The following is a 23039-nucleotide window of genomic DNA, read 5'->3' as shown; positions in this document are numbered from 1 at the left end:
CAGCCCTCCACCCCACACACCAGCCCACCACCCCACAGTCAGCCCTCCACCCCACAACCATGTAGGACACCCCACACTAGGTACTCTTGCCTTTGTATATATCATTCACCCTGAGATAAGGGATCCTAGATACAGATGTATTGTACACTCACGCCTGTAAGAGATTCTGTGCTACGTCGATTTTCTAAATGAATTTTATTCGTCTTCGTGAATAACCGTGATTTAGATATCTAAACATGGCTTCTTGCAGTACGTGACGGCCTGGATATTATATCTTAATATTTCACTGGCCAAGTTTTTGTATTATACGATTATCACACTGTATTCCTGTAACACTGATGGAGATGCATGTAAGATAGACCGTGGTGGTGATGGGTCACGGGGAGACTATATCGGTGATGGGACAGGAGACTATGGTGGTGATGGGGTAGGAGACTGTAGTGGTGATGGGGCAGGAGACTATGGTGGTGATGGGGCAGGAGACTATGGTGGTGATGGGGCAGGAGACTATGATGGTGATGGAGTGGGACTGTGATGGGATGGGAGCCTCTAGTAGTGATGGGATAGGAGACTATAGTGGTGATGGGGCAGTAGACTATGGTGGCGATGGAGCAGGAGACTATGGTCGTGATGGGGCAGGGGACTATGGTAGTGACGGGGTAGGAGACTATAGTAGTGATGGACAGCAGGATACTGTAGTGGTGATGGTGCATTAGGAGACTATGGCCGTGATGGGGCAGGTGGCTATGGTGATGATGGGATAGGAAGCTATGGTCGTGATGGGACCGCAGGAGACTATGTTGGTGATGAGTCAGGAGGCTATGGTGATGATGGTGCAGTAGGAGATTATGGTGGTGATGGGTTGAAACTATGGTTGTGATGTGGTAGAGATTATGGTGGTGATGGGTCAAGAGACTATGATAGTGATGGGGTAGACTATGGTGGTGATGGGTGAGGAGACTATGGTAGTGATGGCATAGAAGATAATGGTGGTGATGGGCTGGAGACTGTGGTGGTGATGGGATAGGAGACCTTGGTGGTGATGGGGTAGGATACTATGGTGGTGATGGGGTAGGAGACTATGGCGGTGATAGGGCAGGAGACTATGGTGGTGATGGGGTAGGAAACTCGATGGTGATGGGGCAGGAAACTGTGGTGGTGGTGGGTCAGGAAACTATGGTGGTGATGGGTTGAGACTGTGGTTGATGGGGTTGAAGACTATGGTGGTGATGGGGTAGGAGACAATGGTGGTGGTGGGTGTGAGACTATGGTGGTGATGGGTCAAGAGACTATGGTGGTGATGGGGTATGAGACTATGGCGGTGATGGGGCAGGAGATTGTGGTGGTGATGGGGCAAGAGACTACGGTGGTGATAGGGTAGGAGACTATGGCGGTGATGGGACAGGAGACTATGATGGTGATGGGGTTGGAGATTATGGTGGTGATGGGTCGAGATTATGGCGATGATGCGTTAGGGAAGGACTATGTTGGTGATGGGTCAGGAGACTATGGTGGTGATGGGGCAAAAGACTGTGGTAGTGATAGAGCAGGAGACTATGGTGGTGATGGGGCAGGAGACTATGGTGGTGATGGGGCAGGAGACTGTGGTGGTGATGGGGCAGGAGACTGTGGTGGTGATGGGGCAGGAGACTATGGTGGTGATGGGGGCAGGAGACTATGGCGGTGATGGGGCAGGAGACTGTGGTGGTGATGGGACAGGAGACTGTGGTGGTGATGGAGCAGGAGACTATGGTGGTGATGGGGGGCAGGAGACTATGGTGGTGATGGGGCAGGAGGAGACGCTAGTGGTGATGGGGTAGGAGACCATTCCAGTGTTCTTGTTAAGTCAGACAGTCATGGACGGGTGTGTGTGTGTGTGTGTGTGTGTGTGTGTGTGTGTATGTGTGTGTGTGTGGTGGAACAAGTCCTCTGTCTTATTGTCCACACATACAGACAGACACATTACATTACATGTTATAAATAATGCTGAAAAAAAAATGGTCATATATCAGCTTAATATTAATGCCACAACTTAGTATTATTAGATCATGAACTGCAACTTTGCAAGTTTTCCCTAACCATACATGGGAGACGTAATGTTAACGAAGGGTTGTTAACCTCCCGTTGTGAGACGAGGCTGGGAAAAGTAAGTAACTTTTGAAGACAATTAGCCCTGAGGTGTTGTTTAGATCAGTCATTACCTCAGATTGCCTGCCAGGTATAGCGTGAATTGCTCAGTGTGACACACGACTTTAAGTCTCTCCCAGACGGAACGTATACTGAACGTGTCGTGCCTGGGTTTTAAAGATGGTGTTTTGTGATCGTTTGTCACGCTCTTTCCCTTCACTCGCACACGCCAGTAGCTTTAGAAAACCACATGGCTCACTACACAAGTCACCTGACACTATGTATGACGGAGTCGTGTGACTTAAGTCACCAGACACTATGTATGATGGAGCCGTGTGACTTACCACTGGGTGAAACTCGTGGCTCAGTTGAGCGCCCCCCCTCGAACCCCAGCCGTGCGCGGGGGGTCAGTACGACACAGCACGACTTACCTAACCAGAACTCGCGGTCGAAGTCGCCGAAGCCGACCTTGTAGTCCTCCCAGGCACGCATGAAGTTCTCGTGCGGCTCAACGTCGTCCCTCACCTGTGCCAGGCGCGTCGGACGGCGTCCAGTGGGAGGGAAGACCAAGTGGCAGGTTCCCGCAGTGGTAGACCCAGTGGTGGTACGAGAGAGAGGGTATGATACGGTGAGACACGCCACACTGCGTAGTATCAGTATAACAGTATACTACTGGTGGAGGTCTGAGGTGCTTGGTGGCATGATGACCGCCTGAGCAAATATTGCTCATTTCAAGATCCACTTTCACCTCAAGTGTGAGAGAATATTTGAATATCGTCACCAAAGATTCAATCTAATTATGAAGGAAATGTAGTAGTAGTAGTAGTAGTGTGTGTGTGTGTGTGTGTGTGTGTGTGTGGTACCGACCTGGAAGACCGTCCAGCCGCCTCCCTCGCTCTCCAGGTCGCAGAAGACCTTCCATGGTCCCTGGACGAGGTTGGGCGGGTGGATGAGGTAGATGCCGGTGGTGGTGGCGCCCTGCGTGGCCTGCACGTCCTGGCAGCTGGTGGCCACGTGGAAGGATCCTGCAGAAGATGACCAACTCTCTTACGTCTGACGCAAACATGGTTCCTACACTGAACACCTCCTCCCACGTTGTCCTACACTGAACACCTCCTCCCACGTTGTCCTACACTGGACAATTCATCCCACGTTGTCCTACACTGAACAGTTCATCCCACGTCGTCCTACACTGAACAGTTCATCCCACGTTGTCCTACACTGAACAGTTCATCCCACGTTGTCCTACACTGAACAGTTCATCCCACGTTGTCCTACACTGAACAGTTCATCCCACGTCCACGTCGTCCTACACTGAACAGTTCATCCCACGTCGTCCTACACTGAACAGTTCATCCCACGTCGTCCTACACTGAACAGTTCATCCCACGTCGTCCTACACTGAACAGTTCATCCCACGTCGTCCTACACTGAACAGTTCATCCCACGTCGTCCTACACTGAACAGCTCCTCCCACATTGTCCTACACTGAACAGCTCCTCCCACCTTGTGTGTTAAGGTTATTATTGAACTCAGAATCTTTATGATTAATTCAATTCCATATATAATGGTTATTTTGTTGCCTTCAATTTGTATATGGTTTTCAAGATGTATATCGTGGTATTTATTCAGAATTTGGGAAAAGTTGTATAAACGCTGTCTTGGCTTCCTAAGTGAGAAAGACTTTCATCTCCACAGTTTTCGTAAGGGTTGGAATTAGTTTTGTAACCCTTCTCTGTACTTGTTTTCCCCCAGAAAACAGAATATACTGATATACTCGCACGGGAGGCCCTTACATTTATCATAGTTTCCTACATGTCCTCTTGTATCTTGTGTGTTCTATATCCGTCATCTGTTTATGAATTCCCTACGATTACTTTGAGCATTAAGGGGAATTCTCCTTTCGTATTTAATGTAATTCTTTATTAATCTTCTCGGTATTGTCGTGAACAGTTCGCCCATATGCTGTCTTTCCTCCTTCACGAAGGACTTCGTCTTCCAACCGCTCTCAGCCCTTTCTGACAGACCCACCTCCCGCATGCCACACACTTCACTCGCGCGTGTTCACGCTGCTTCGCTAGATACCTTCCATTCCTCACCCATTTTTTCCTTAACTTCATTTACTTACTCTCCGCTTCTGCCAGTCTCTGCGCTCTTATCTCTCCTGGTATCTATACACAAACGTTTTTCTCACAAACGTTTTTCTCCAAGCTCGTTTACTTTCACAATCCTCTTTTTACCCACATGACTTCCTCTTTTCCTCCAGTAAAGTATTCAAGTATTGACGTTTATCCCCCGTATTTGTCCATGTTTCTGAAAAAAAACAATAATACTTGTCAGTGACACGCGATATTCATCGATATTCATATTCCATTTAATACCACCATATATACGTCGGGGATGTATTTAGACTGATTTTTGTTCAGCGATATTTGTGATGGCCTCAAGGAAAACACATGTCTGGGCTCGAGGGAAACACTGTTCATGACATTAAACCTAACAACACTGTTTTTGCCGCATCTCATTATCATTGTTGTTCATTAAGTCATCATCTGTTCACCATTTTAACCTTTTTTTTTTTGAGGTATGGTCACCATACAAGCCGCTGCACGTCACTATACCATGCTGTCTCCTCTGACACTGCCGGAGCAGTACGCGTCGCCAGCGCTCGAAGTCCCGGAGCAGTACGCGTCACCAGCGCGCGAGACTTCGGAGCAGAGTGGAGTGAACTGATATGATCAAGTTGGAGCAGAGGCAAGGACAGCGGTACTGGCGGAGAGACAGTGAGCCGCTGTTCACGGCAGCGGTGTTGGAGGAAGGAGGTTTCGGTAGCGATCGTTAAGACGTTGAGCGGTACTTTCCCTTGTGACAGTCTGTTTAGCCAGAACTTAATAGCGAGAGAAAGTTTTTTGGGGGGTCGCCGTGGCTCAGAGCGCTGAACGCCAGCGAAGCTTCGGCTGTGAAGAGCGTTCAATACGACGGTGAGCGGCGCTTGATGATACACACTTATCTCTGTGACTCTTTGTCGTCCACCACACCTTAGCTGGGGTAACCAACCAGACTTGAGATTTCTAATACGCTTCTGTTAATACGTCTGTAATGGTTTGAAAAGTCAGAGGATGGTTGGAAGATATTGCTTTTTAGTCTTAGTTTTCTTCTTTAGCAGTAAAAAAAATAAAGGTTCGAAAGATAGATATTCTCAAACTTTTTTTATTGTATTTTTGAGGTTTTTATGATGCGAGACGAGAATTATGGTTATCAAAAAGCGACGATATTTATATTCTGTACGTGAGTCAACACTTCTGCAAAAATTGGTCTTAGCTGCGAGAACTGTGTGAAGTTTGACCTGAAAATTCAGTGTGCCACAGGTTAGATGTGATGGAGGACTTTGAAGGTTGATTAAAATTGCATAAGTCGTGAAGCCGGTTGTGACTCATGATTACACACACACACACACACACACACACACACACACACACACACACACACACCAGTGAAGGAGAACCGACCAAGGGGCGGACTGGCCACGCACTCACTCACTCCTGCACGAAGGTGGTGGTACCAGGTGGTCGGAGTCGTGGACCTCAGACCAGAGTGTTCACCACTGCTGCAGACCACTGAAGCACACAAGACTGATAATGATGCTTCAGAACACAGGAAGAACCAGTCACGAGGAACGGAGTGGCGGAGCTTAGTGACCAGGGCTACAGGCTGGTGCTGTCAGACAGACCAAAACTACAAGGAAGACGGCTGTAAAGTAGCTGGTGGTGGTGGTGATGTGGATATACTAGGAAGGTAATGACCAAGACTTGAACACTGTTGGTGAAGACCAGCCCACACTGTAACTAAGACACTGCTGCAACCTGGTGTTTAGCAGACCCGGGGTCATCTTACAGCGCCGAGGTCACGCACTGGTGACGTAGAACACAAGGCAGTGAATGAGGGGGAAGCAGCACAAGTTACTGGCCGCTACAGACGGGTTAGACAAGACAGGAGGAAGTTATGGCTACATACAGGGGAACGAGAGCTCCAAGCAGGATATAGAAGAGTGAGACAGAGGTCACCAGGGTTGTACACTGGTGGGTGAGACAGAGGTCATCAGGGTTGTACACTGGTGGGTGAGACAGAGGTGTTGTACACAGATGGGTGAGACAGAGGTCACCAGGGTTGTACACTGGTGGGTGAGACAGCCCCTCCAACAGAGTGGTGAAGTCATTCCAAGTGAGCCACACATACGGACGAGTTATCTTGGGTAACAGCACTTAACCAAGGTCATGCACTGGGGCATCAGACTCTGCTCTAGTACCATCATGCAGGATATCATGCATCAGTCCAGTACTGTGGTCACCTGTAGCTGCATGATTATTATAACCCCCCCGCCCTAATGGTCGCTATATACTGATGCAGGCTGGGGTCAAGGTCTGCGCTACAGAACTGAACTGTGGGATATACTAGTGACAGAGGTGATCAAGAACACTTTATGATGTAGGACAGCTAACCTGTGTGTACATTGTGGTGTAGGACAGCTAACCTGTAGGTACATTGTGGTGTAGGACAGCTAACCTGTGTGTACACTGTGGTGTAGGACAGCTAACCTGTGTGTACATTGTGGTGTAGGACAGCTAACCTGTGTGTACATTGTGGTGTAGGACAGCTAACCTGTGTGTACATTGTGGTGTAGGACAGCTAACCTGTGTGTACTGTGGTGTAGGACAGCTAACCTGTGTGTACATTATGGTGTAGGACAGCTAACCAGTGTGTACATTGTGGTGTAGGACAGCTAACCTGTGTGTACATTGTGGTGTAGGACAGCTAACCTGTGTGTACTGTAGTGTAGGACAGCTAACCTGTGTGTACTGTGGTGTAGGACAGCTAACCTGTGTGTACTGTGGTGTAGGACAGCTAACCTGTGTGTACTGTGGTGTAGGACAGCTAACCTGTGTGTACTGTGGTGTAGGACAGCTAACCTCGTACAACAGGAGGTAGGTAGGTGAGGTAGAGCATTGTAGTGATGCAGTCCACCACCACACGTGTAGGTAGAGAGATCCTCAGTGAGGTGTGAGGGAAGGTTCCATGCTCAGTGAGGTAGACCCACCAGACTACGTGGTTGCAGGAGGACCCAGCCAAGCTGGAGGTGGACCTTACTGGTGAAGTCGTAGACCTGCCTGGTCCTGAGGCCCGAGGAGTTGGCAGGTTTGAGTGGGGTGGTCTGCGACACGATCTGCCTGCCGGTAGGACCCGCCTCCCACGTACCACCGTCACCATCAGCCTGCTGGGGGGGTACAACAGGACACGCTGTACCTTACTGACGACACTGGTTATTATCCGGGGGAGAGGCTCTGGTTATTATCTGGGGTGAGGCTCTGGTTATTATTGGGGGAGAGGCTCTGGTTATTATCTGGGGTGAGGCTGTGGTTATTATCTGTGGGTGAGGCTCTGGTTATTATCTGGGGAGAGGCTCTGGTTATTATCTGGGGTGAGGCTGTGGTTATTATCTGTGGGTGAGGCTCTGGTTATTATCTGGGGAGAGGCTCTGGTTATTATCTGGGGTGAGGCTGTGGTTATTATCTGTGGGTGAGGCTCTGGTTATTATCTGGGGAGAGGCTCTGGTTATTATCTGGGGTGAGGCTGTGGTTATTATCTGTGGGTGAGGCTCTGGTTATTATCTGTGGGTGAGGCTCTGGTTATTATCAGGGGAGAGGCTCTGGTTATTATCTGGGGTTGAGGCTCTGGTTATTATCTGGGGTTGAGGCTCTGGCTATTATCTGGGGTGAGGCTCTGGTTATTATCGGGGGAGAGGCTCTGATTATTATTGGGAGAGGCTATGGTTATTATCGGGTGCGAGGCTCTGGTTATCGGGGAGAGGCTATGGTTATTATCGGGTGCGAGGCTCTGGTTATCTGGGGTGAAACTCTGGTTATTATCGGGGGGAGAGGCTCTGGTTATCTGGGGTGAAACTCTGGTTATTATCGGGGGGAGAGGCTCTGGTTATTATCTGGGGTGAAACTCTGGTTATTATCGGGGGAGAGGCTCTGGTTATTATCTGGGGTGAAACTCTGGTTGTTATCGGGGGAGAGGCTCTGGTTATTATTGGGGGAGAGGCTCTGGTTATTATCTGGGGTGAGGCTGTGGTTATTATCTGTGGGTGAGGCTGTGGTTATTATCTGTGGGTGAGGCTCTGGTTATTATCTGGGGTGAAACTCTGGTTGTTATGGGGGGGAGAGGCTCTGGTTATTATCTGGGGTGAAACTCTGGTTATTATCGGGGGAGAGGCTCTGGTTATTATCTGGGGTGAAACTCTGGTTATTATCGGGGGAGAGGCTCTGGTTATTATCGGGGGTGAGGCTCTTGTAATTATTGGGGGTAAGGCTCTGGTTATCATCTGGGGAGAGGCTCTGGTTATTATCTGGGGTGAAACTCTGGTTATTATCGGGGGAGAGGCTCTGGTTATTATCGGGGGTGAGGCTCTGGTAATTATTGGGGTGAGGCTCTGGTTATTATCGGGGGAGAGGCTCTGGTTATTATCGGGGGAGAGGCTCTGGTTATTATCTGGGGTGAAACTCTGGTTATTATCGGGGGAGAGGCTCTGGTTATTATCTGGGGTGAAACTCAGGTTATTATCGGGGGTGAGGCTCTGGTTATTATCGGGGGCGAGGCTCTGGTTATTATCCGGAGTGAGGCTCTGGTTATCGGGGGCGAGGCTCTGGTTATTATCCGGAGTGAGGCTCTGGTTATTATCGGGGAGAGGTTCTGGTTATTATCGGGGGTGAGGCTCTGGTAATTATTGGGGGTGAGGCTCTGGTAATTATTGGGGGTGAGGCTCTGTTTTATTATCGGAGGAGAGGCTCTGGTTATTATCGGGAATGAGGCTCTGGTAATTATTGGGGTGAGGCTCTGGTTATTATCGGGGGAGAGGCTCTGGTTATTATCGGGGGTGAGGCTCTTGTAATTATTGGGGGTAAGGCTCTGGTTATCATCTGGGGAGAGGCTCTGGTTATTATCGGGGGTGAGGCTCTGGTTATTATCGGGAGAGCAGCTCTGGTGGTTATTATCGAGAGTGAAGCTCTGGTTATTATCGGGATGAGGCTCTGGTTATTATCGAGGGTGAAGCTCTGGTTATTATTGGGGAGAGGCTCTGGTTATTATCCGGGGTGGAGGCTCTTGTTATCGGGGGAAAGTCTCTGGTTATTATCGTGGGAGAGGCTCTGGTTATTATCTTGGGGTGAGGATCTGGTTATTAGCTAGGAATGAGACTTGCTTTTATCGGGGGAGAGGCTCTAGTTATTATCTGGCGGTGAGGCTCTGGTTATTATCGGGGGGAGAGTCTGGCTATTATCTGGGGGTAAGGATTTAGTTATTATCGGGGCGAGAGGCTCTGGTTATTATCGGGGGGGGGGGGGGGGTGAGGCTCTGGCTATTATCGGGAAGAGAGGCTCTGGCTTATCTTGGGAAGGAGTCTCTGGTTATATCATCTTGGGGTGAGGTTGTGTGATGGTGATGATAGTGAGGACGTGTTGTGATGGTGCCTTCCAGGATGACCGTGTGTGTGTGTGTCATGTCGAGGAGGTACAGCAGGTACACCTTACCTCACTGCTCTACCTGACGCAGCTCTTCCTCAGTTGTACAGTATTTCCTCAGTGTCCGTTTCTCCCATATTATCAGTCTGAGGTGCTCTAGTATTGTACCCTCGTGCTCTAGGACTGTACCCTCGTGCTTTAGCATTGTACCCACCTGCTCTAGGATAGTACCGTCGTGCTCTAGGATTGTACCGTCGTGCTCTAGGATTGTACCCTCGTGGTCTAGGACTGTACCGTCGTGCTCTTGGATTGTACCGTCGTGCTCTAGGATTGTACCGAGTGCTCTAGGGTTGTACCGTCGTGCTCTAGGACTGTACCGTCGTGCTCTAGGACTGTACCGTCGTGCTGTAGGACTGTACCGTCGTGGTCTAGGACTGTACCGTCGTGGTCTAGCATTGAACCGTCGTGCTGTAAGACTGTACCGTCGTGCTTTAAAGGAGTTGCCACAGCCTAACCTGGATGACCTGTACCGTCATGTGGTCCGTCAGCCAGTTTGTCGTGGTCCAGTGTGGTGTGCCTGACCGACCGTATAATGACCCACATTTACTGGGAAGGTTTTCCTGTCTGGCGACCGTTACTTGGTCCGCGTGTGTGAGGGAGGCCCGTGAGTGAGGGAGGGAGGACAGTTCCGGCCGCATATTCTCCCCAGTGTGCCTGGATCATATTCTCCCCAGTGTGCCTGGGTCATTATGGTGCCCCCCCCCCCCCCCCCCCCGGCCCTGGCTACGTACGTACACACTGATGCGGTGTTTGTAGGTAAGGATTATCCAAATATTGGTGGTTGTAGGTAAGGATTATCCAAATATTGGTGGTTGTAGGTAAGGATTATCCAAATATTGGTGCTTTGAAGTCCGTTGATCTGAGAGTTAATTGGTGGTGTTGTCGTATGGTTATGCCGTACCGGATGTGTTGGGTCGAGGGAGGCGCACTGTACGTGCAGCATTCCTGGTCGTCAAACCTGAAGGTTAGCTTCATTTACCGTGGGAAGAAGACCGTCAATGTGGCGGCCGAAGGCGACCTCCCCCGTAGCAAGCCTTGTGCTTCCTGACCCGTCCATCCCACGTCCACGGAGACTCTCATCTTACCAGTCATTATGCTGGAGAACATATGTGGCTTTATTACGTTATGAATCTAGTCCTAGTGTGGCTCCTGGACCTACCCAGTCATAGTGTGGCTCCTGGACCTCCCCAGTCATAGTGTGGCTCCTGGATCTCCCCTGTCAGAGTGTGGCTCCTGGATCTCCCCAGTCATAGTGTGGCTCCTGGACTTCCCCAACAGTCATAGTGTGGCTCCTGGACCTACCAGTCATATTGTGGCTCCTGGACCTCCCCAGTCATAATGTGGCTCCTGGACCCACCAGTCATAGTGTGGCTCCTGGACCTCCCCAGTCATAGTGTGGCTCCTGGACCTCCCCAGTCATAGTGTGGCTCTTGGATCTCCCCAGTCATAGTGTGGCTCCTGGACCTCTCCAGTCATAGTGTGGCTCCTGGACCTCCCCAGTCATAGTGTGGCTCTTGGATCTCCCCAGTCATAGTGTGGCTCCTGGACCTCTCCAGTCATAGTGTGGCTCCTGGACCTCCCCAGTCATAGTGTGGCTCCTGGACCTCCCCAGTCATAGTGTGGCTCCTGGACCTCCCCAGTCATAGTGTGGCTCCTGGACCTCCCCAGTCATAGTGTGGCTCCTGGACCTCCCCAGTCATAGTGTGGCTCCTGGACCTCCCCAATCATAGTGTGGCTCCTGCACCCACCAGTCATAGTGTGGCTCCTGCACCCACCAGTCATAGTGTGGCTCCTGGACCTCCCCAATCATAGTGTGGCTCCTGCACCCACCAGTCATAGTGTGGCTCCTGGACCTCCCCAATCATAGTGTGGCTCCTGCACCCACCAGTCATAGTGTGGCTCCTGGACCTCCCCAATCATAGTGTGGCTCCTGCACCCACCAGTCATAGTGTGGCTCCTGGACCTCCCCAGTCCATGTATGTCAGCCACACAGTTGATGGAGCCACCTGATCTTTGTGGACAAGCATTATCATAGTGTGGTGTTCTGTGGACCACCTCATCCTTTCCCCCGTGGGAGACCCACACTCTTGTTACCATCACGTGATCTGTGTTTACCTTCGTACTTGATTGTGCTCTTGGCACACACACACAACACCTGGTTGTACCTTCCACCGTTCAGTTTACTCTATAATTGAAACTGAGTTACCTTGTATATTCTTCCTCAAGCTTTATAACCGTATGTGACGTCAAACTTATGTTTTCATGATGTATATTTATCAATTAGGATTCCTATTTCTTACATTTCTTGTAGAAATGATGTTTTAATCCGTTGTTTTGATCATAACTCGCTGCCAAAAGAGACTGTCAGATTTACAGAACACATATAGTTTAGTTTAACCCCTGGAGCACGAGAGTACGACCCTTGAGCACGACGATACGACCCTTGAGTACGACGGTACGACCCTTGAGCACGAGGGTACGACCCTTGAGCACGTGGGTACGACCCTTGAGCACGACGGTACGACCCTTGAGCACGACGATACGACCTTTGAGCACGACGATACGACCCTTGAGCACGACGATACGACCCTTGAGCACGACGGTACGACCCTTGAGCACGACGGTACGACCCTTGAGCACGACGATACGAGCCTTGAGCACGACGATACGACCCTTGAGCACGACGGTACGACCCTTGAGCACGACGATACGACCTTTGAGCACGACGATACGACCCTTGAGCACGACGGTACGACCCTTGAGCACGACGATACGACCCTTGAGCACGACGGTACGACCCTTGAGCACGACGGTACGACCCTTGAGCACGACGGTACGACCCTTGAGCACGACGATACGACCCTTGAGCACGACGGTACGAACCTTGATCACGACAGGACGACCCTTGGGTACTGTAGTGCGACCAAGTCACAGGCTAGGATCTCCTTAACTAGGTAGGACTGTGGAGAGACCCTTAATATCCCATGTGTGTGTGTGTGTGTGTGTGTGTGTGGACGGTCTGTTATCATGTCAGAAAATATTCCAGAACGATCTTTGAACTTTTGACATGGGCGTTGACTGTGTGCTGTGCTCCTGACCCAGACCCTGAACCTGAACCTGAACTTTCTCTTATACTTGACACTGAACCGTTATGTACGTGTGTGTATATATATATATATATATATATATATATATATATATATATATATATATTATCCCTGGGGATAGGGGAGAAAGAATACTTCCCACGTATTCCCTGCGTGTCGTAGAAGGCGACTAAAAGGGGAGGGAGCGGGGGGGCTGGAAATCCTCCCCTCTCAATTTTTTTTAATTTTCCAAAAGAAGGAACAGAGAAGGGGGCCAGGTGAGGATATTCCCTCAGTGGCCCAGTTCTCTGTTCTTAACGCTACCTCGCTAACGCGGGAAATGGCGAATAGTTTGAAAAGAAAAAAAAAAAAATATATATATATATATATATATATATATATATATATATATATATATATATATATATATATATGTGTGTGTGTGTGTGTGTGTGTGTGTGTGTGTGTGTGTGTGTTGCGGGATTACGCCTGTTTGCTACACTGCAAGGGAGAAGTCACCTTTTAGCGAGGCTGTGTCATCGTCAGGTAAGGAAGGAAGTCTCGTCAAATATAACTTATCGCTTCAAGGGAGCCCTCCTCTCCCTGCTACTGTGTAGCGCAGCATTGGGTTGCAGAAACTCCCTTTGTTAAGGGATCCTAGAGTAACTCCTGGACTCTTACAAGGGCTCTGGGGTAATCACACACACACACACACACACACACACACACATATATATATATATATATATATATATATATATATATATATATATATATATATATATATATATATATATATATATATATAAATGTGTGTGTGTTGGAAAGGATGACAATTTTGCGCGTGATCACATCCAGCGGGTTCCGTGATCATCAGTCGAGGGTTCAGTAATATTCCTTAATGAAGAAAATTGAAAAAAGAAAAGAAAATGGGAGCCGAACTGTTTATAAGTGGGGTAACGGTTAGCGTTGCTGACCTTGACGCATTCACGGGCCGCCCAGGGTCGAGCGCATAGGTTCGATTCCTGGTTGCGGCAGTCGATCCACACTCAACCCAGCTGTTTATCCATTCTTGGTCAATGATATGGGTACCTGAGTTATGCTGGGGGATTATATATATATATATATATATATATATATATATATATATATATATATATATATATATATATATATATATATAGTGTTAATGAGATGGCCTTGCTTAGTGCCTCAGTTTCCCGTGCCGTCTCATATATATATATATATTTTGTTTCAGGAAACATCAGAATGGAGGAGTTGCCGAGAAAGGGTTGGAAAAACCTGGGAAATATCTGTGGTATACTACGATATAACATATGCGAAAATACATGTTATCTATGTGTTACACTTAAGGTCATCTGTTTAGGAATATACACAACGGGGACAAATTTTCTGAAGGGCCCCATTTTAAAGTGCTTGGGGATACATGATGACTATTATGATGATAGAAAACTTACAAGGAATACCATAGTTCACATTGTTATACCAAAAACGGCCTCTGAGGTCCTTGTTTTACTGGTGCCAATGTGTGTGTCTTAACTGTTAAAAAGTTACTGTTTACTGTGATGAAAAAGCAAAATGATTTCGTCTGAGAGAGCGATAAATGGTTGTGTTGTTATGATTGTGTATGACAGGAACATTAACAATCGTGTGAACAGGTAACCATAATGTACATGATAACAACATGATGAGGTTGTGATGCAGATCGTGTGAACAGATAACCATAATGTACATGATAACAACATGATGAGGTTGTGATGCAGGTCGTGTGAACAGATAACCATAATGTACATGATAACAACATGATGAGGTTGTGATGCAGGTCGTGTGAACAGATAACCATAATGTACATGATAACAACATGATGAGGTTGTGATGCAGATCGTGTGAACAGATAACCATAATGTACATGATAACAACATGATGAGGTTGTGATGCAGATCGTGTGAACAGATAACCATAATGTACATGATAACAACATGATGAGGTTGTGATGCAGGTCGTGTGAACAGATAACCATAATGTACATGATAACAACATGATGAGGTTGTGATGCAGGTCGTGTGAGCAGATAACCATAATGTACATGATAACAACATGATGAGGTTGTGATGCAGGTCGTGTGAACAGATAACCATAATGTACATGATAACAACATGATGAGGTTGTGATGCAGGTCGTGTGAGCAGATAACCATAATGTACATGATAACAACATGATGAGGTTGTGATGCAGGTCGTGTGAACAGATAACCATAATGTACATGATAACAACATGATGAGGTTGTGATGCAGGTCGTGTGAGCAGATAACCATAATGTACATGATAACAACATGATGAGGTTGTGATGCAGGTCTGCCTGGCTGGCTGGGCCAGTGGTGGGTGTTGTACTCACGTTGCTCTGGGTTGTGACGCTCTCCACCGTTACTGCTGTTATCATCACCATAATCCAAGCTACGCGTCCAATTTCCATGTTTTGTTTTTGTTTTTTCCTTGTGATTTCTTTGTTTACCTGCTATGTATGTACGGAGGAGGAGTTTCCTTATTGTTCTTTTAGTCTTGGAACATATTGTGCGTTGTTGATGTTGGCGACACTTTTTATGTTTGTTTATGTGAAGTATTTTGAGAGTCACTTTTGCGTTGCGATAGTTTTAAGGGCGCACGAAGTCGGTCGTGTTGGAGGGCAGTACCTGCCGCAGCCCGCACCCACTCCTGACTGTCGCCCACCCGCCCACCTCTGCTGGCCAACCGTATGTATTGCCTGACGCACACACACACACACATACACACACACACACGCGCGCATACTCACCCACATTTTCACTTCGTAATGAGGACACTCTCTCGTGTGTTCTCTGCTACACGCACACACGCGCACACACACACACTGGTGTACGTCTCACAGCGGTGAGTCTCCCATGGTCTGTGCATCAGCGGTGGGAGGGTCGCAGTAGCCTCCCGCGTTAGGTGGTATTCACGCTATTGTGACGGCCCGTGAAACTTCCCCCGCTCGTAAGGTTTTCTCTGCCCTAATAACCTCGGTCACCTCCCCGCCCCACCCCGGCCCCGTCGTCCCGCCCCGCCTCCCGCGGGAGCATTGACTTCCCTCCCTCCTGCCCCAGACTTTCTTCACTTTCCTCTGGAGGATGGCCGGGCCCGAGGTGCTCACCACGTACCTAGCTCACCCACCCTGGCAGTCGCTCGCACATGTCGCTCTCCTCCTCAATCCATCGTCAACTTTCCATCTGGATTCCAATTTCTCATTTTCACCCCCTCCCTCCCCCATGAATTTCTCCTCCACATGCTTGTGATGTGTTGACCGTACTTATTTTGTGGTGTGTGTGTGTGTGTGTGTGTGTGTGTGTGTGTGTGTGTGTGTGTGTGCGATTGATTCATGTTTGCCTGCCTCACCGGCCACTTTGTTGTGCACCGTTATATCTGGCTGCCTCTCAGCTCATCACTTCCGGATCTTTTTGGTGTCCGGGGTCGACCACGTCGCCTCCCGGCTGGTGACCCTGGCCAGGTCATGTCAGGCCAGGAGAACCTGCAGTACCTGCCTGGCCCGTGGGTTCGCCAGGCCTCGCTGCTGAGGTCTCGTGTGTGTGTCCAGTTGTAAGTTATGGTGGCAGGCAGGGTCGTCCCGCCTCCCTGGGGTCACCGGGGAGGTTGTGGTGTGGCCGTCTGTACTCGTTGCCTGACGTTGGGACAATACATCTCTCGAGGCAGTGGTCTACTGAGCTCGATCTTCTGGCTCTTGATCACGTAAAAGCTGGTTACATGCCCCCTGAAGTTGCCGGGTTGCATGTGTAGGAAGTATATGTGTTAGACGTAGCCATATTGACCAATTATGATAGCCTAAGTCGGATAGGTCATGATGTATTGATCTGAGTGGAAGAGTCAGAGGATAGGTTATGATGTGTTGATCTGAGTGGAGGAAGTAGGAGCAGTGACCGTGAAGACCTAGACCCCAGACCTCCCCCCCCCCCCCCCCCCCCCCCACACACACACACACACACACACACACACTGATTGTGTGGCAGGGGGATCGCTCACCCAACTGCTCAACCAGATGTAGCAGGTGCTTTCTTATGTGGGAGAAGTCCTCACCCACGTGTGGGAGAGGCGCTATCTTATGTATGAGAGGTACATTCTTGTGTGGGAGAGGCGCTATCTTATGTATGAGAGGTACATTCTTGTGTGGGAGAGGCGCTTACCCATGTGGGGCAGGTGCTTTCTTGTGTGGGAGAGGTGCTCACCCAGGTGTGGGAAGTGCTTTGTGTGAGAGAGGAGCTCACCCATGTATGAGAGGTGCTTTCTTGTGTGGCAGAGGTGCTCACCCATGTGTGGGAGGTGTTTTCTTGTGTGGGAGAGGTGCTTGACTAGGTGTGGGAGGTGCTCTTTGTGGCACTCACCCATGTATGAGAGAGGTGCTCACCCATGTATGAGAGGTGCTTTCTTGTGTGGGGGAGGCACTCATCCATGTATGGGATTCTGTAAAATGCTATCTGCTGGTTGTGTGAACCTATGGGTGATGACCAGTGAACACCTCTTTGTTCACCAACGTGAGACGAAGGGTATTCGATTACATAGTATTCGAATAGTCATTTCCCCTTTTAAGGATGGTGATCGCCTAGCAGTAGTGCTCCCACCTGCTACACAAGGGTCCCGACTTCGATCCTGGCTGTTGGAAGTTTGTACGTTATGTGGTAGTGTGCGTTCATATCCACCAAATTGGAGGTGGAAGGATGGAGTGAAAAAGATTTTGAGCGATCGAGGCCTAAGCATACAGGAGGGTGAAAGGCGTGCAAGGAATAGAGTGAATTGGAACGATGTGTTATATCGGGGTCGACGTGTTGTCAATGGATTGAACCAAGGCATGTGAAGCGTCTGGGGTAATCCATGGAAGTTTTGTGGGCTTTGGATGTGGAAAGGGAGCTGTGGTTTCGGTGCATTACACATAACAGCTAGAGACTGTGAAAGAATGTGGGTTTTCTTGTCCTTTCCTAGCGCAACCTCGCGCGGGGGTGGGGGTCATGTGTGGCGGGGTGGCGACGGGATGGATGAAGGCAATAAGTATGAATATGTGCATATGTATACATGTATATGTCTATATATATGTATACTTTGAAATGTATAGGTATGTGTATGTGCGTGTGTGGGTGTTGATGTATATACATGTGTATTTGGGTGGGTTGGGCCATTCTTTCGTCTGTTTCCTTGTGCTACCTCGCTAACGCGGGAGACAGCAACTAAATATAACACACACACACACACACACACACACACACACACATATATATATGGCTCCGGAAAACAGGCGAAGAGGGGCCACGTCTGCTCACACCCATACTTTAGCTGTCATGTGTAATGCACTGAAGCCACAACTCTGTCTACAGCCGGGCCCTAAGGACATTTCCATGGTTTGCTCTGGAGGCTTGGCGTGCTCTGATTCAGACTGTTGAATGCACATCAACCCCATTATACCACATCATTCTAATACACTCTATCCTTTCCATACCTTTTACCCAAAAGTATGTTCAGGCCCTGATAACTTTGAAGCTTTTTCTTTGCATCCATCCATCTCCAATTTGGTCTCACTGTTCTCCTAATTCCCTCCATCTCTGACACATGCATCCTCTTTGTCAACCTTTCCTCATTCATTCTCTCTGTATGTCCAATCCATTTCAGCACACCCTCTTCAGCTTTCTCAACCACACTCTTTTTATTACTACACCTCTTTCTTACCCTTTCATACATACTCAATCGAACCACCTCATATATATATATATATATATATATATATATATATATATATATATATATATATATATATATATATGTCAAGTCAATTGGGAGGTGAGTTTGAATGGAGAAAAACTGGAGGAAGTGAAGTGTTTTAGATATCTGGGAGTGGATCTGGCAGCAGATGGAACCATGGAAGCGGAAGGGTGGGGGAGGGGGCGAAAATTCTGGGAGCCTTGAAGAATGTGTGGAAGTCGAGAACATTATCTCGGAAAGCAAAAATGGGTATGTTTGAGGGAATAGTGGTTCCAACAATGTTGTATGGTTGCGAGGCGTGGGCTATGGATAGAGTTGTGCGCAGGAGGATGGATGTGCTGGAAATGAGATGTTTGAGGACAATGTGTGGTGTGAGGTGGTTTGATCGAGTAAGTAACGTAAGGGTAAGAGAGATGTGTGGAAATAAAAAGAGCGTGGTGGAGAGAGCAGAAGAGGGTGTTTTGAAATGGTTTGGGCACATGGAGAGAATGAGTGAGGAAAGATTGACCAAGAGGATATATGTGTCGGAGGTGGAGGGAACGAGGAGAAGAGGGAGACCAAATTGGAGGTGGAAAGATGGAGTGAAAAAGATTTTGTGTGATCGGGGCCTGAACATGCAGGAGGGTGAAAGGAGGGCAAGTAATAGAGTGAATTGGAGCGATGTGGTATACCGGGGTTGACGTGCTGTCAGTGGATTGAATCAAGGCATGTGAAGCGTCTGGGGTAAACCATGGAAAGCTGTGTATGCATGTATATTTGCGTGTGTGGACGTATGTATATACATGTGTATGGGGGTGGGTTGGGCCATTTCTTTCGTCTGTTTCCTTGCGCTACCTCGCAAACGCGGGAGACAGCGGCAAAAAAAAAAAAAAATATATGTATATATTATCCCCCTCCCTAGGGATAGGGGAGAAAGAATACTTTCCAAGCATTCCCCGCGTGTCGTAGAAGGCGACTAAAGGGGACGGGAGCGGGGGCTAGAAACCCTCCCCTCCTTGTATTTTAACTTTCTAAAAGGGGAAACAGATGGAGTCATGCAGGGAGTGCTCATCCTCCTCGAAGGCTCAGATTGGGGTGTCTAAATGTGTGTGGATGTAACCAAGATGAGAAAAAAGGAGAGACAGGTAGCATGTTTGAGGGGAAGAACCTGGATGATTTGGCTCTGAGTGAAACGATGCTCAAGGGTAAAGGGGAGGAGTCAGGGGTTGGTGAGAGAACAAGAGCGAAGTAAGGAGTAGCACTACTCCTAAAGCAGGAGTTGTAGGAAAATGTGATAGAGTGTAAGAAAGTAAAACTGAAAGTGGATGGAGAGAGATGGGTGATTATTGGTGCCTATGCACCTGAGCATGAGAAGAAAGATCATGAGAGGCAAGTGTTCTGGGAGCAGCTGAGTGACTGTGTTAGCAGCTTTGATGCACGAGACCGGGTTATACTGATGGGTGATTTGAATGTAAAGGTGAGTAATGTGGTAGTCGAGGGTATAATTGGTGTATATGGGGTGTTCAATGTTGTAAATGGAAATGGTGAAAAGCTTGTAGATTTGTGTGCTGAAAAAGGACTGGTCATTGGGAATTTCTGGTTTAAAAAGAGATATACATAAGTATACGTATGTAAGTAGGAAAGATGGTCAGAGAGTGTTGATGGATTACGTGTTAATTGATAAGCGTGTGAAAGAGAGACTTTTGGATGTTAATGTGCTGAGAGGGGCAACTGGAGGGATGTTTGATCATTATCTTGTGGAGGCAAAGGTGAAGATTTGTAGAGGTTTTTCGAAAAGAAGAGAGAATGTTGGGGTGAAGAGAGTGGTGAGAGTAAGCGAGTTTGAAAAGGAGACTTGTGTGAGGAAGTACCAGGAGAGATTGAGTGCCAAATGGAAAAAGGTGAGAGCAAATGGTGTAAGGGGAGTGGGGAAGGAATGGGATGTATTTAGGGAGGGAGTAATGGCTTGCACAAAAGATGCTTCTGGCATAAGAAAGGTGGGAGATGGGCAGATTAGAAAGGGTAATGAGTGGTGGGATGAAGAGGTAAGATTGTTAGTGAAAGAGAAGAGAGAGGTGTTTGGACGATTTATGCAGGGAAGTAGAGCAAATTACTGTGAGATGTATAAAAGAAAGAGGCAGGAGGTCAAGAGAAAGGTGCAAGAGGTGAAAAGAGGGCAAATGAGAGTTAGGGTGAGAGAGTATCATTAAATTTTAGGGAGAATATAAAGATGTTTTGGAAGGAGGTAAGTAAAGTGTGTAAGATAAGCTGTCAAATGGGAACATCGGTGAAGGGGCTAATGGGGAGGTAGTAACAAGTAGTGATGAAGTGAAAAGGAGTTGGAGTATTTTGAAAGTTTGTTGAATGTGTTTGATGATAGACTGGCAGATATTGGGTGTTTTGGTTGAGGTGGTGTGCGAAGTGAGAGGGTCAGTGAGAATGGTTTGGAAAACATATTAGAGGTAGTAAAAGCTTTGCAGAAGATGAAAGCAGACAAGGCAGCGGGTTTGGATGGTATTGCAGTGGAATTTACTAAAAAAGGGGGTGACTGTATTGTTGACTGGTTGGAAAGGTTATTTAATGTATGTATGACTCATGGTGAGGTGCCTGAGGACTGGTAGAATGCTTGCATAATGCCATTGTACAAAGGCAAAGGGGATAAAAGTTAGTGCTCAAATTACAGAGGTATAAGTTTGTTGAGTATTCCAGGGAAATTATATGGGAGAGTATTGATTGAGAGGGTAAAGGCATGTACAGATCATCAGATTGGGGAAGAGCAGTGTGGTTTCAGAAGTGGTAGAGGATGTGTGGATCAGGTGTTTGCTTTGAAGAATGTATGTGAGAAGTACTTAGAAAAATAAATGGATTTGTAGGTAGCATTTATGGATCTGGAGAAGGCATATGATAGAGTTGATAGAGATGCTTTGTAGAAGGTAGTATGAGTAATGGTGTGGGAGGTAAGTTGCAAGAAGCAGTGAAAAGTTTTTATAGAGGATGTAAGGCATTTCTGTGTGTAGGAAGAGAGGAAAGTGATGGGATCCTAGTGAATGCCGGTTTGCGGCAGAGGTGCGTGATGTCTCCATGGTTGTTTAATTTGTTTATGGATGGGATTGTTAAGGAGATGAATGCAAGAGTTTTAGAGAGGGGTAAGTTTGCAGTCTGTTGTGGATGAGAGGGCTTGGGAAGTGAATTAGTTGTTATTCGCTGTTGATGCAGTGCTGGTTGCTGATTTGGGTGAGAAACTGCAGAAGCTGGTGACTGAGTTTGGTAAAGTGTGTGAAAGAAGAAAGCTGAGAGTAAATGTGAATAAGAGCAAGGTTATTAGGTTCAGTAGGGTTGAGGGACAAGTTAATTGGGAGTTAAGTTTGAATGGAGAAAAACTGGAGGAAGTGAAATGTTTTAGATATCTGGGAGTGTATTTAGCAGCGGATGAACCCATGGAAGCGGAAGTGAGTCGCATGGTTGGGGGAGGGGCGAAGGTTTTGGGAGTGTTTAAGAATGTGTGGAAGGCGAGAATGTTATCTTGGGGAGCAAAAATGGGTATGTTTGAAGGCATTGTGGTTCCAACAATGCTATATGGTTGCGAGGCATGGGCTATAGATAGGGTTGTGCAGAGAGGGGTGGATGTGTTGGAAATTAAATGTTTGAGGACAATATGTGGTGTGCAGTGGTTTGATTAAGTAATGAATGGGTAAGAGAGATGTGTGGTAATAAAAAGAGTGTGGTTGAGAGAACAGAAGAGGGTGTATTGAAATGGCTTGGTCACATGGAGAGAATGAGTGAGGAAAGATTGACCAAGAGGATATATGTGTCAGAGGTGGAAGGAACGAGAAGTGGGAGACCAAATTGGAGGTGGAAGGACGGATTGAAAAAGATTTTGAGGGATCAGGGCCTGAACATACAGGAGGGTGAAAGGCATGCAAGGAATAGAGTGAATTGGAATGATGTGGTATTCCAGAGTCAACGTGCTGTCAGTGGATTGAACCAGGGAATATGAAGTGTCTGGGGTAAACCATGGAAAGTTTGTAGGGCCTGGATGTGGAAAGGGAGCTATGGTTTTGGTGCATTACACATGACAGCTAGAGTGTGTGGCAGGGTGGCAATGGGAATGGATGAAGGCAGCAAGTATGGATATGTACGTGTGTATATATGTATGTCTGTGTCTGTATATGTTGAAATGTATAGGTATGTACATGTGTGTGTGTGGGCATTTATGTATATACATGTGTATGTGGGTGGGTTGGGCCATTCTTTCATCTGTTTCCTTGCGCTACCTCACGCGGGAGACAGCGACTAAGTATAATAAAAAAATAAATATTATCCTTGGGGTTTGGGGAGAAAGAATACTTCCTACGTATTCCTTGTATAAAAGGCGATTAAAAGGGGAGGGAGTGGGGGGCTGGAAATCCTCCCATCCAGTTTTTACTTTTCCAAAACAAAGAACAGAAAAGGGGGCCAAGTGAGGATTTTC

General features: G+C 47.7%; 2 protein-coding genes across 5 annotated transcripts in view; one reads left to right on the top strand and one right to left on the bottom strand.

Moving 5' to 3' along the window:
• LOC139748623 (microfibril-associated glycoprotein 4-like) overlaps window positions 1–15819 on the bottom strand; it is a 60461-nt gene extending 44642 nt beyond the window's left edge. The window contains exons 1-4 of one of the 4 annotated variants that reach the window (XM_071661816.1): window positions 15207–15819; window positions 7095–7396; window positions 2995–3152; window positions 2559–2652 (exon numbers count right to left, since the gene is read on the bottom strand). In XM_071661816.1, coding sequence (XP_071517917.1) covers window positions 2559–2652; window positions 2995–3152; window positions 7095–7392 — 550 coding nt within the window. In that variant the 5' untranslated portion in view covers window positions 7393–7396; window positions 15207–15819. Of the gene's footprint in view, window positions 1–2558; window positions 2653–2994; window positions 3153–7094; window positions 7400–15206 lie in introns of all 4 variants that reach the window. The other 3 variants (XM_071661815.1, XM_071661818.1, XM_071661817.1) reach the window with 3 other exon arrangements.
• The window catches only part of LOC139748618 (uncharacterized), a 155600-nt gene that overhangs the window by 35695 nt on the left and 96866 nt on the right, over window positions 1–23039 (top strand). The window lies entirely within an intron of this gene.

The sequence above is a fragment of the Panulirus ornatus genome, chromosome 5 (assembly GCF_036320965.1).
Source record: "Panulirus ornatus isolate Po-2019 chromosome 5, ASM3632096v1, whole genome shotgun sequence".
NCBI classification, from domain to species: domain Eukaryota; kingdom Metazoa; phylum Arthropoda; class Malacostraca; order Decapoda; family Palinuridae; genus Panulirus; species Panulirus ornatus.
The sequence above is the reverse complement of the archived record's forward strand: the minus strand, read 5'-3'. Positions and strand labels throughout refer to the sequence as shown.